This window comes from Tachypleus tridentatus, chromosome 13 (assembly GCF_004210375.1).
Source record: "Tachypleus tridentatus isolate NWPU-2018 chromosome 13, ASM421037v1, whole genome shotgun sequence".
Lineage (NCBI taxonomy): Eukaryota > Metazoa > Arthropoda > Merostomata > Xiphosura > Limulidae > Tachypleus > Tachypleus tridentatus.
Genome location: NC_134837.1, coordinates 256,932,986 through 256,947,132, shown reverse-complemented (window position 1 = coordinate 256,947,132; position 14,147 = coordinate 256,932,986). Strand labels below are relative to the sequence as shown.

The 14,147-nt window shown below is 33.1% G+C and overlaps 1 protein-coding gene across 1 annotated transcript in view; it reads left to right on the top strand.

Annotated features, from left to right (window-relative positions):
* The window catches only part of LOC143237024 (LIM and SH3 domain protein F42H10.3-like), a 29,789-nt gene that overhangs the window by 6,369 nt on the left and 9,273 nt on the right, over nt 1-14,147 (top strand). Inside the window, exon 3 of the mRNA XM_076475844.1 lies at nt 13,596-13,680. Coding sequence (XP_076331959.1) covers nt 13,596-13,680 — 85 coding nt within the window. The remainder of the gene's footprint in view (nt 1-13,595; nt 13,681-14,147) is intronic.

Sequence of the window (14,147 nt, the reverse complement as noted above, 5' to 3'; positions counted from 1 at the left end):
TATCTTATGCAGTCCATTAATTTAATTTTTAAACTATTAGTTAAGGAGAAACGTGTACACAATAACTTAGTTGCCATTTTCAAGGAATTTATATTTGTCTCTTAGGGTTTTCAAACATTATGACGACCTACGTATTTATTAACATTAAACAGGCATGTATGGTTCACGTAGAGGGACAGCAGAGTTAGTGGTATTATTTTAAAATCAGTTTAACATAAAGAAGAATGTTTTAATATATCAAACTACATATCCAGTGTTAATGAGGCCTTTTTTTTTCCAAAATTCAGGGCTCATAAAGCTTGCTTGGTGTCCACAGGTGTAGTAGTATAGGTGCAAAATCTATCATTTGTTTTCATGAACAATGATTGTTATGGTTTGAATCAGATTAAGTAATTAAATTATAATTATTACAAATTTTATTAAACTCATTTAAGAATCAGATCTATGCAATAAATTAATTTATTTGTTTTTATTATTTTATTTGAATTAACTTTGCTATAGTTCAGAAAAACTTGTGAATCTGTAAGCTAGTTTTTTGTGCCCAGGATTAGACCAAGCAACCACAATATCACTGGGAGGTAACTATATCAGTAATTCTATAAACTTGTACATGAAATTAAACCTGCTGTATCTGCTAGATCTTTGCATTTGCTACATCAGTGTTAAATAAAACCAGTTTACATTATTAGGTAATGACATCATAATTTTTGTTGTTGTTTATAACAACTGTTGATTATATTTTAATAGTATAAGCCCATTTACATTTTTAATACAAACCATCTACATGTGTAAGCACTATTGAAAGTTTAGTAAACATTGTTAAAATAAGCTGATGTTAGTTAAGTTACTATATAGATTAGCAACTGACACAGGGCTATAGTGATATCATTATTATAATGTCATAGAATAGCTTTAAATAAAGGAGTACTTTATATGTACAATGAAATTTATATTTCATTATATTGTTTACAGAAAAATGGTTTTATTACTTCTCTCTCTTTTTTTAAATTTTATTATACTGATACTAAAAACTAATGAACTTTTGCTTTCCACCAATCAATAAAAAATTCCGAGAAGTCATGCTTCATTTATTTTTATCGACTTCGGCCTCAGGTGTAATCCTTAATTAACAGTATGAATTTTTTACGTATTGAGAATTTTTTGCATTAAGTTACATTTTCATACCAACTTTGATATATATAATTCTAGTAATCACAAATCATTAGATTATTTTTTCTGCTTACCAAAAATCTATTACTCAATCAACACAAGAACACGTGTTTTATTTTGAGCATAATCATTTGTTTGATGCCTTGGTATCAAGAGGGTTAATAAACTTGTTAAAAAGTAATGCTTTGCAATAAATGTTTTTGAAAAATCTAAGATATTTATGTGTGAGTGTAAATCAAACAGTGTATTTCATGAACAAGAAATGGATATTCTGTTGGGTGAAAACATCTCACATGATATTCAAGTATAACCAGAAAATACACCAATACTATAGTTTTAAAACACCATTTTATGGTATTACCAAGTGGGGTGGTTCGGGTGCTTGACTTGCAATCTGAGGGTCACAAGTTCAAATTCCCATCATTGAATATGCACCTCCTATATGGTTGCAGTCTTAGGTTACTAAATTTTCAGTCAACCCAAAACTAGTTGGGTTTAAAGTTGTTACAGAGACTATCAAAATGATGGTAATTCTCTCTCAGTTGTAAAAGTCAAAGTTTGAAGTTTGTGTTCAGTTTCTTCCCCTCATTTTAGGATGGGCGTTGAGTTGGTGAAGAGGGTTTGAAAGAAGGTTACTAACCTGCTAGAATGATACCGAGGATGGGTGAACCATCACATGAAGATAGGCGTAGATCTGTTAACTTATTCTCACTTATAAAGAAATAGATCGGGGATAACTTCATTGAAACATCTTAGCTTATTGTGGATAGTGATAAGATTAAGGCTACAGAATTTATGTTTGAAGGCAGTTGTCCAATAGGTCAAAATTTGTATGATTTAGAATAAGTAATATCAAGCTGTTGTATTTTTACAATAGGGTGGTAAATCTGTGGAATAAGTAGAGGCATTGGTGCATTTAGTGGGTAGGTTTTTTGTTGCTTTTTTAAAGGAAATTTGGAATTAGACAATTTTGATGGGTCAAAATACTCTGTCTTGTAATTTATATCATTATTTTATATTTAAAATATTTTTGCTTGCTTTCTACTTTGTCTCAAAGTGTACTTTTCTTCTGAAAGATCTTCAGACAGTAAGGGAATTTACTAAATATGTTGTATTTTGAAATTCTTAAGAGATTTTCTGTCTCTATTTTCTATGTCATAAATACTATTCAGAATCAATGAGTGAACAGTTTATGGTTGGTTATGTGTTGTATGGTTATGACTCCATGGCCACAGGGGACTCTCTATGTCTAGGCTGCAGGATTCTATGAAAAACAGTTACTGTTTTAAAGTTTGTATGAGTTTCTCTCTCTCTCTCTCTCTCTCTCTATATATATATATATATATATATATATATATACACACACACGCACGCACGCACGCATATAGAGAAGAGGTTCCCCCCCTCCCTTAAAAATAGAGCATTAGTTCATCACCATAACTGCTACATTCCGTAATAGGGAGAGTATTTTTGTGTTTGGGGGGATAGCCTTTTTTAGTCATGGAAAGGACACATACAAATCCTAACAGCATATTGGTTCATTTTTTATACTAAATAAATTAACATCTACAAATGTGGTAGAGAGACATCTGTTTGACACAAGCTTTTACAGTTTTTTGATAAAGATGTATAGTTGGCTTAGATAAGAAATCGTTCATAACACCTCTTGATGGGCGGATAGTCCTAGACATCCCTATATTACAAAGCACTCATGAGTGAAAGTAAAGAAGAATGTATTATGTCAGTCATACTATATCTGCTCTAACCCGTGCCGACGAGGCCTTTCGCATAAATATCGGTCTCATTAGGTCGGTTGGAATACGACAGACACAGTAGAAGTCCAGACGCTGGTAGTTTAAACACCGGTTTATCTGTACACAGACTCTGGTTCTGAAGTAAACAAACAAGTTTAGCCTAAATTCCATAGAGATAGTTGCATGGTTTTCCATTTACTTGACATCTTGCATTATGATATCAGAAAAATAAATAATATACAAGAACCACTAGTGTCACGATGTAGATAGTTCCTTGTCCAGCGACTAACTACCAGTTTTGCCTGTATTTTGATCTCTGATCTTTCGTACGAATTGTAAAGAGGACAAACACGTTCTGGGTGAAAAGAAACAACGTGAAACACTTCCAAAATAAAAACAAATTTATGGACGAATATTAAAAAGTTTCGGACGACTCTCCATGGGAAATAAAAAGTGAAAATTCGATAAAGGGCTGTTGCCCGAAATGTTATTTAGAAGTTCATATAAAGTTATTTTGATTTGACGAGTGATTCATTCTCTCTCCCGTGTACATATTGAACTATCCTCGCCTACGCAGTTCTTTTATTATCAAAACACGTTATGGCCAGTAGCTATATATAAGTATTGTATATCAACAACGTACCAAAATTTAGATACATTTGGAAGCTGTTATCGTGCAAATAAATATTGTGTACAGTTTCTTATAAATTTTAATTATGCGCAATTCCACATGAAAGCAATTGTAACAAGTTAGTATTTTTTTTATATGTTATTGGGTAATAACATGTTTGAAAAGGCATTCTTTCCACTCCTAGTCCTATATGGAATTCTGGTTTTATTTAAATTTCCCTATTTTAATTGGCGTATCTGTCGCGCACAGTAACTGATAAGCGGGCAAACCAAAGAGCGTCATAGCGTGGATGATACACAAAGAAATATATTCGGTTTCATTGTGCCCGTTTATTACGGAAGCTTATGGGGTTTCCTGTTACATTTCATTCGAAGTGCTTATCTCTCACGAACAGGCCGTTTCGTGATATATCCTGTAGAAAATATGTAGATTCAAGTTCAAAATAAAGCTTAAAAATGAATAGAAAGAACAGAAACATATGACGGTTGAAGATAATAGTAAAATTATTCAACCATTAACCGTATAAAATAATGTCATGCTTACAAACATACTAAATTGTCATAATATCTCGCAAGTCTTAGTTTAACGCCACAGGGCTGGTGTGCTAAGCCTTATAAGGCATTTGTGAACGTTTCCGCATTCCTTCCTCAACTCGTTGGATTATGTATTAGTAAACGAAGCGGCTAGGGATATTTTCGGATACTGTACAGGTTTAGAAGTGCACGATATATAGTAAATTAGAATAACGTTCGATGTGTTTCTCAGATTATTAGGGTAACATTATTTGCACATAAAATATGTCGAACCTCTTTTGTACACGTTAAACCCAATATTTAATTGGACTTGTAAAATAAATACAATGAATTCGATAGGTAGAGCATATACAAACGTTACATTTTTAGTTGCTGCAAAATACATCATCCCCGTCGCGCCAAACATGCTCGCCTGGGAGTCCTAGCCGTGGGGGCGTTATAATGTTACGATAAATCCCATTATTCGTTGGTAAAAGAGTAGCCCAAGAGTTGGCGGTGGATGGTAATGACTAGCTGCCTGCCCTCTAGTCTTATACTGCTAAATTAGGGACGGCTAGCACAGATAGCCCTCGTGTAGCTTTGTGCGAAATTCAAAAACAAAAACAAAACAAGCAAAAGACAGATCACGATTTCCTGCTTTTTCCCGTGTATTTGACTGGTATTTCAGAAGTGAGTCATTTTATGCTAAAGTTACGAAAGCATTAAACTTGTTTGTAAATTATGAAAGGCTATACAAAATGTATGTGTGTATGTAATGTTTTATAAACAAAAACAAGCCCAAACTAAAAACACTGCACAAATTGAGATTATCTCTTACGAACTTTAAAATGTGAATTATAGTATAATAAATCACGCGGGGATCATTTCAATTGTTGCAGTGTTTTTTATTTGTTTGAGCGTGTTTCTGTTTATGACAAAATGTCTAAAATTAATTATCAAATATGAAGGTTTTTACTTTCTGTTTCTCTTTTTCAAAATTTCACACATCATTAACTTTTAATCGATATTTTATAACGTCTACAAGTAAGTGTTTCGCATGATCATATGAAAGTTATATTTGTTTAAATACATTAATTAATACTTTTATTTTGGGAAGATTAAGTCCATAAATCTTTTTAATAAATAGTTTACGTATACTATTGCTAGTATAAAAATATCTAAACTTCACAATTCTGAAAAATAAACCCATTTTACTTTATTATTCCCTTCACCTCTAGTTTTCTTATTCTTATGAATAAAGTTATCTATAAAGAAAAAATTAGCGATACAGTAATCATTGCTCAAATTCAAAGCAGTAGAATTATTGAAATCATGGTTTAATCCACAAGGATGTTATGTATTTAGTTGTAAAATGTAAAAATTTTCTCTTTGAAGTCTATTGGTATCTTCATTAACTATTTCGGTCCGGCATGACCAGGTGGGTTTTGGTTGAGACGTGCGGCTCGTAATCTTAGGGTCGCGGGTTCGCATCCCCGTCGCGCCAAACATGCTCGCCCTTTTAGCCGTTAGGGCGTTATAATGAGACTAGCTGCCTTCCCTCTAGTTTTACACTGCTAAATTAGGGACGGCTAGCGCAGATAGCCCTCGAGTAGCTTTGTGCAAAATTCAAAACAAAAACTCGTTAACTATTTCTAATATAGTTATCTTAACCGGGGTGAAAGGTTGAATCCTAAAATGTTTCAATTCTGTGTAATTCATTAAACTGTTTTTAACTTGAGATCTATATAAATTTATACGTATATGCAATGGGTTTGAAGTTTGACCCACATATTCCATATTACAATTAGTATATGTCAATTAGTAAACTATATTTTTTATTTTACAAAATGAATTAATAATAAGTAATAAGGTGAAAAGTATTTAGAACAGGACATCTTTTGCTGTTGCATTTTATTACATTAGCAGCAGTAAAATTATTATAACCAGCTTGCTAGGCTAAATTATAGTTTAAATTTAATATGTCTAGTTAAGGTTATTAAACTTAGCTTTATAAAGTTTGAACAATGTAATGGAAAGTGCGACATAGTCAGCGATCGTTCACATACGCTGAATAAATTTTAGTGATATTAAATAATTATATCTAAATTAAGTGGATAAACAAAATCACGAGGAAGAACTGCGTTAAAAACAGCAAATCCTAACATTCGATTATTTATGTTATTAACATGAAATAAAATACGTTGCATATTTTTTTAAAAAAGGATTCTAGGGTACAAGCTACGACGTGGGATTATAAAATGTATACAAGGTTTCGGAGGTGACTGAAAAAGTAGAACCCCGCATTGCGGTGGGGACACACTATCTATCAGTCTTAACCTCCAGTTCGCTAGTTTCACATAAGAAAATTAGAAAATAGGAGAGTGAGATGTGGGTGCTCATTTTTAATGCGGGTCCTACTTCATCAATCACCTCCAAAATCTAGGATACATTTTATAATCTCACATTGTAGCTTGTACCCTGGAATCCTTTTTTAAAAATATGTAGAGTATTTTATTTCATATTAATGTGTTTTGGTTTATGGCTTGAAAAATTTATGGTTATAATTAATCAGAAGTGGGATTTGCTGTTTTCAACGCAGTCTTTCCTCACGATTTTGTTTATTCATTTGACTCATTTAGATATAATTATTTAATTTCACTAAAATATATATATATGTATATCTAATATCGTAATAATATAATAAAGTAACGTAATAAACCAATTTCAAGACATTTGCTAGTGCAGAACAATGTTTATATTTCCGATATATTCGTACTTTTGCTTTCGTATTTCCGAATCAAGTAACGAGTTAATACGTCATCATCGCCAAGAAAAGAGGGTCAAATGAAGTCACAACTCAATACTGTTGAATCATTTAGTTATATGGTTAAGAGTCATGTGCTAACTCTTTACACTACCACACGTTTCTGATGCGTATGCTGTGTGACAAATTCTCAACATGATTCCTTGATCGTGTTATTTCTGTAACACTTATATAAAAGAGTTGAGATACACATCAGCTGCAATATTATTGAATTAGTTTAAGGAAAAGAACCAAGTAAAATATTTTTTTTTATTTTACTATTATCCATGTCCATAAAATGTGGTCAACACTCGAATACGTATAATGCCATACATAACACCAAGGTCCTTTGCGTTCATTTCACATTGTCCACTGTACTCTAATTTTCATTTTTAGGTTCACATTTTTTATTATATCATCACAATTATCAGATTGCTTTCGAAATTCCCTGTGGCTGAGTTTTCAGTATAAAATGCAATATAGAGATTTTGGTAAAAATATGACACAGATTTAAGAAAAAAGTAGATGACATGGTTATTTTATTTTAACATTAACAGAAGTGATATAATTGGTAGTAACTGATAATTATTTAGTAATAAAAATAAAATGGGCATATTCTATAACTAGACTTTGATGATCGTAGATTAAATGGATTAAACTGGAATTCACCTTGGAATCGTGGCCGAATCATTTCCAATAAATTCCAGAACACATTGGTGGTGATTGGGTGCTATACTAGTTTATTTAGATAACTGTATGGGACTCTTGATACTAGAATAATTCGTTTACTGGACTACCAATTAGTGCCTTTCTATCATAATGGGGGCTGGAATGCTAACTTCAAGAGGTATGTTTTAACTTACTCTCAGATGGTAGTATCTTATTTTTATTTTTCAATTAATTCTTTTTTTTTTTTTTTAATTCGGAGAGCAGTCAGCTTCCCACAACTTTCTGCGGGCAGTGAAGGCTGATATAGATGTGGGACGTTGTGGGCTTGAGCACCTACATCTCGCTCTTCTAATTTCTATTTCCATTTTTTATTTCTTTATGTGAGATTGGCGAATGGAGGTTAAGACTGATAGACGGTGTATTCCCACCATAATGTGGGTCCTACTTTCTTCACTCACCTCCAACACCTATGGTATATTTTATATCTCACATTATAGCTTATACCCTGAGATATTTTTAATTAGTGCAGCGTTTTATTTTGTTTATTATTTTTTAATTTATTGCTGTTCGGCTTGTTTTTAGGTTACAACAAACTAATATAATCAGGCAGAGGTTTGGATTTGCTGTTTTTAACAGCCCTTTTCATTTTGTTTACTTTGTCAGTATTGATTTTCTCTAATATATATATATATTTACTTACCTGAAAAAAAAAAAAGCTTTAGGAGTTATTACTTAATCATGAAAGGATTAAAGTGAAAGTCCAATATAAAACTATATTATCGTTGCTTTAATTGTATATCAGAGGTTGAGTACATTATATTAAAATGATTTTGGAGTTTTATAACATTCTTACAGTCCATGTCTAGTCATGCTCTTTTGACGACTTTGTATGTTGATAATAGCCCTTTTATCATTTAGTTTCCATTGTAAAAAGTTCCATCGTGAGGCTGCCACATTCATTCCAAGTAAACCCATTTTCACTGCTGACCTTGCATTATCCTGTCTAGTGTACGAGGACGACGGTTTTCCTTCACCTGTTTCAACATTCCAATCGCATTGTGACACATATACGCTAATTCAGGCAACCTGACATGTACGTCTTTATACGGAAAATCACAAACACCCATTTCATTTGCCGGTTGCTTGAGATATGCGCCAACTTAGCAGATATGTCGTCTAATACACGTGTCTTGTGTCGTTTTTCTAGACATTGATTATTTTGCATACAGCTACATGAACCTCTTGAGTGACTTTTGCTACTGACTGTGTTCGTAGATACCCATCTGTTACAAGACTCTCCTTTGGACTTTGCTTACAATAGCTGAAATACGACTTGTTGCAGGTTTTGTTATGTATGTCCTTGAAACCCCAAGTTGATCCATATTCCTGTGTTCCAATATCATTAAGTAAAAGAGGTATCCTCGTTTTCGAAAAATTTCACATCCCCGATATGAACACACAGTATTGTCTAATTATGTGAATATTTTGCGTCGGAAAGAACTATTACACATCTTTCCCCAAAACAACCAGGTTTCAGTAGCATCACACTATCTGTGTCACGACAATCAGTGTCAAAATGTAGTTCTGATACATTCCGTTCCACTATATCGGTTGATTGTTACGTGACTTACTGGCTTACATATTCAGAATAATATAATATAACATACTCAACTCTATATCTATTCCGAAGTCATTGTTAGGATATCCTTAAACAATAAATGTAAATATTAATTAGTAACTATTTTTATTAAACTAATTAGTTTCAGGTTATAAGTAAAAAGTAATAAAAGGTGTAACATAATAATAAACGAATAATAAAAAGAGTATTATGCCATGACATATTAAAGAACCGGAACAACGTAAGTAAGCATGTTAGAACCAGTTTTCGCTTGATAGTAAATTAAATCATATGAAAATTCAATATTTAATGCAACATACATAAGAGTCAAAGTTTAAATCAGTTAATGGAAGTATTATTTCATAAGTTCTAAGTAATGTAAGAGTAAATGTTAATTTAAACCTGCAATTTCTACGTCCTTATACGTGTTAACCCCAGGAAACCCCGAATGGAATGTTTCGTACTTTTGTGACGTCGTAAACATTCGTGCAAAGTTTGCCTATGATAGGCAGAAGCGCACCTTCAATTCAAAATAAGACATATTTCACGTTACTATCAATAATTCAGTAAGTAATTTTGGCTTGGAGTGGCTTAGTTGTTAGTTTGCCACAACACTTATACTGCAGATCACAATTTATCATTTGATGTGTAAAGTCATACTATGTAGTTTGGGTAGTTTAAGAATGTTTTTGTTGATTATCTGCCTTCCCTCTAGTCTGTCAGCTCCAGATTAGGGACGGTTGTTCAGACATCGCTCTGTATAGGCAGATTTTAGTGAATATTTGATGTGTAAATTACTTGTAAGATATCTATACTGCAAAGTTGCTTATATCTGTTTCTCTGTGACGAATGTTTCCAATTTCCCAGCCTTTGATCTCTGTGAAACTGTTAGGTAATCTTGAATATGCCCCAGGGTTCTAAAACATTGTACTTTATTCATTTTTATTTGACAGTCGTTTTTTATTTGTCTCTGTTTACGCCACATGTCATCTCACAATTTCTGAGAAGCCACACGTATGAATTCCAGGACTGGTTTGGGAACCTAAGAAACTTATTTTGTAAATCTTTGTTTATATTATTACCAAAATAAATATAATACTACGACCTGTATGTCCATGTACCTACTTTGCATTGACAATGGATATACACCAAAATCGGTGTGGAGGTATATTAGATCCTTGAAAGGGAACATAAAATTTTTCTGTTTTGCATTTTGCGTTTGTTTGTTTGTGTGTGTGTGGGGGGGGGGGGCGTTTTGCGTTTCTTACCATTATTCCCTGTACGTGGGTTTTACCAAATTTTGTGTGGAGTTACATAGAGAAATAGATACAATTTTCAGTTTTGCTATTCATATAGGCGTTTTAACAATTACATGTGAGGTAAGAAACCATTCACGTCCTAAGATAACTCATGAATTTATATAACTTTCGTCAAGGAGATTGGTACTTCAGCTAGTATAAAACTAAGTTAAATAGAAGATTTCGTTGGCGTCAAACTATAATTAGTTTTATTTTAGTTGTTTATAACGAGGATTTGCCTTTTTAAAGTTCTGCAGGACCAACACACCAAATTTGTAGATCTTATTAGTAATACATTTTAGCATCTTCAACTTTCAGCGCAAACTTAGTACGTACTAATTAATCTTATTAAAGAAATAAAATGTATATATAAACAGAGAATTACTAAACACCGTCATTTTTATGATACAGAATCGTATGAACATGGAGTTCTGTGAGTGTATACGCGTTTGTTACGCGTAAACTTTTTGCGAAAAATATTTGAAGTTTGTGAAAGAAGGGGGGATAGCATAGTATACTTTGATTGGCTTTCCTTTCGTGTCTGTCTTCGTATCTCACCGCGCAGGCGCCGAACAGCTTGGTCTGCAGAAGGAGCGCTTCTTGCTGCTCCCCGAATTTGTAGTTGTCTCCAAAAAGGCACTTACTATATGAAAGGTTGCTGACTTCTGACCTGGAATAACTTTCTCCGCCTCCTGTCTGACAGATTACAGCTACCCTGCAGTGACGTAATAATTGTTTTTTTATTTCTTGAAGAAATGTGTGTGTGGGTGGGTGTACTTGAGTAACATTGAAGTAAAATGTTTCGAATTATTTATGTTAATGTTGTTGGAGAAATTCGAATTGCTTTTGTATGTAGTTATTTTACTTTTCATGGGAGAATCAACTTTTGTGACCCCTGGTGAAGAGAACTAACTGCAGCGTACCGTACAGTAATTGGGAATGTGCTGGGGTTGATATTCCACTGGGATCGTCGCTGACTTTTTATGGTTCTTTGACAATATTAAGTGATTCTTAGATTTTTCGAAATATCGTAATCTGTAAAATTATATTATTGAATCAAAATATTATTCACAAAAATCGTAATGTGCCATTGTACTTATTACGAAGGCAATTAGGTTACCGAGTTTCTCCTGTTTGAGGAACACTTATTTTACGCGCGCCTTTTAAGTTTTAGTATTTTTAAGAGTTTCTTTTTGTGCTTTAATGTTCTACAAATTCCCCTTTTTCGCAAAAGAGTTTTGTCTTAAACACTAAGTTACAATATGTTAGATGTCATATGGCAAAATTAACGTAATATGGTGGATATTTTTGGAGTGTGAAAACAGCGAATATTTTCTGCTATCAAAATAATAGCGACCGTAGCGCCATCTGTATATGTATAATATTCTATTAGCAGTTAAACAGCGAACTACGACAATATTCGTAAGAATAGTGAGTTGAACGAGCTGGAAAGAAATACCAACTGAATGAAAATGCCAGCTATTTTGTTTTAAATTATACGTGTTTTTTAAATCGTAAGATTTCACCAGCTCGTCCCAACACTTGAAATTGCATGAATAAAACTTCCATATTTTAATGGAAATATTGACTACAGTATTCATTCTGGTGTAAGAATGAATAAATCACGAGAGTAATTTATATGTGTCGTAAATGTACAAAATACAAGATTTTACTAATAAAATAAGTAACTAGTTGTTGTACCGAGGGCCGCGTATTCGAATCCCCGTCACATCAACTATGCTCACCCTTGCAGCTGTGGGGGCGTTATGTTCGGCCAGTTCCACTATTCGTTAGTAAAGGAGGAGCACAAGAGTTGGTGATGGTAAGTAATGACAAACTGCATTCCTTTGCATTGTCTTTCATTGCTAGCAGAGGTAGGCCTCGTTTAGCTTTGCGCGAAATTCAAAAACAAGCAAGTTATCTGCTTAACGCACGGTAAAGACATAGAGGGGTCTTAGGTTTTGGTGGCGATCATTATCAAAATACACATACAGACTTGTCGAGTAATGGTGCAGACGATTTCTATAATTTTACAGTAAAATTTTTCATTACTTTCGTTTAGCTCCACCTATCAACTAATAACATTATTAGCGATCAGTTTTTTCTGGTTATACTTTGTATTGAAAAAGGACACGAGTGTTTTGTAAAGTTGGTGTCCTCCTCAAGTGCACCGATTCTAAGAACTAAATTAAATAATATTAGTCGCTCTACATCTACTATATCCAGGGCTGACGACGCCTTCCACTTAATACCATGGCTCATCAGATCAACTAGGATGTATAACAGAATAGGTGACTGTTATGTAAATTCCAATTATCATATATTTTATTTAATTCATTTATATCTAAGATAAGGATATTTTCCCTTCCAAAAGTGTCCGTACTAAGATTACTGTTTCAAGAAAGTTTAATGTCAATAGAGTTTGTTTTGTTTGTGTTACCACATAGTTTCAGTTAATAGGTTCTCTAAACCCCCATTAGTCATGTATAACAAAAACCTTCATAAACCCACTTAACTACTCAATTACATCTATTAAAATAACTCGTTATGCCTTTGCATTTAGATTTGAACGTTTCACAAGACAGAGGGACCATTGCTAAATAAGCATCCCCTCTCCAGTTGGAACATGCACTAAAACATATTTCCCATTTTAGGGTGGTAACTTGTACTTAAGCCTTCCCTCAGTGTAAAACAAAAAAGTACACGTGGTTCCTTCTATTAGGTTTTAAGATAAATGTAACCTTATTTTCTCCAGCTAGAATATACTCTTAGATTATCAACTTTTTTTTTTTTTTTTTTAGTGGGTCCTTATTACGAGCTTATCGGCAGTTCTGAGTTCTGTGTGCCATTTCTAAAGTCTCGGGAGAAGCACAAAATCTGTTACGTAAAACACTTTTAATTAAAACTAAACATAATATGCAAGTCTCCTCGGAAGTCGATAATAAGGAACAACTAACATAATAATCACATTTCTGGCCTTTATTTTGGAGAAATTCATTTATCACAGGGTAGACGTTTGCTTTTAAAACACTCTTCTCTAAATCTATATGCTTTTAAAACAAAATTTAATTAAAGCTAAAATATATTTCTTTTATTACATTGATGTTGTTACATTAAACTTACCCTGGTTGTTTTTCCAGTCACTGTCCTCAAGCGAAGCATACAGCTGTAGCTGATACTCCAGAAATAAGACGGCTTGCAGAAAATACAAAGATTCAAAGTAACGTAAGTACATACGTGTACAATACACGAGTTAGTTGGCTAAATTTGGGCCTATTAAGAAGTCCAAGTTTCTATTCATTTGCGAGAACAAAAGCTAACAACATCCCACTTACATTGCTCGACTTTTAATGAAATATACATTTTTTCGTTATATCTGTTGTTCTGCATCGTGTTTTTAAAAAAAATTCATGCGTAGTTAAAAGCGAATACATGAAACCCGCCATTTGTTTTTGTTATAACAAATGGTCGACGGTACGTAATTACTAATATCGGTAAACTTGAAACAGAACATTTTAGGGGACCCTGCACAAGTCCATCTAGTTTTATCACCTTATTTGTATTATGACAAATGTTTTATATTTTATGCGAGGAAACCTTTTCATTTTGAATAAGTATAGATTTCCATAAAAACAGCTCTGAGAGGTTACCTTGGATAGATCCATCTACTAATACCATTTTAAATAACAACA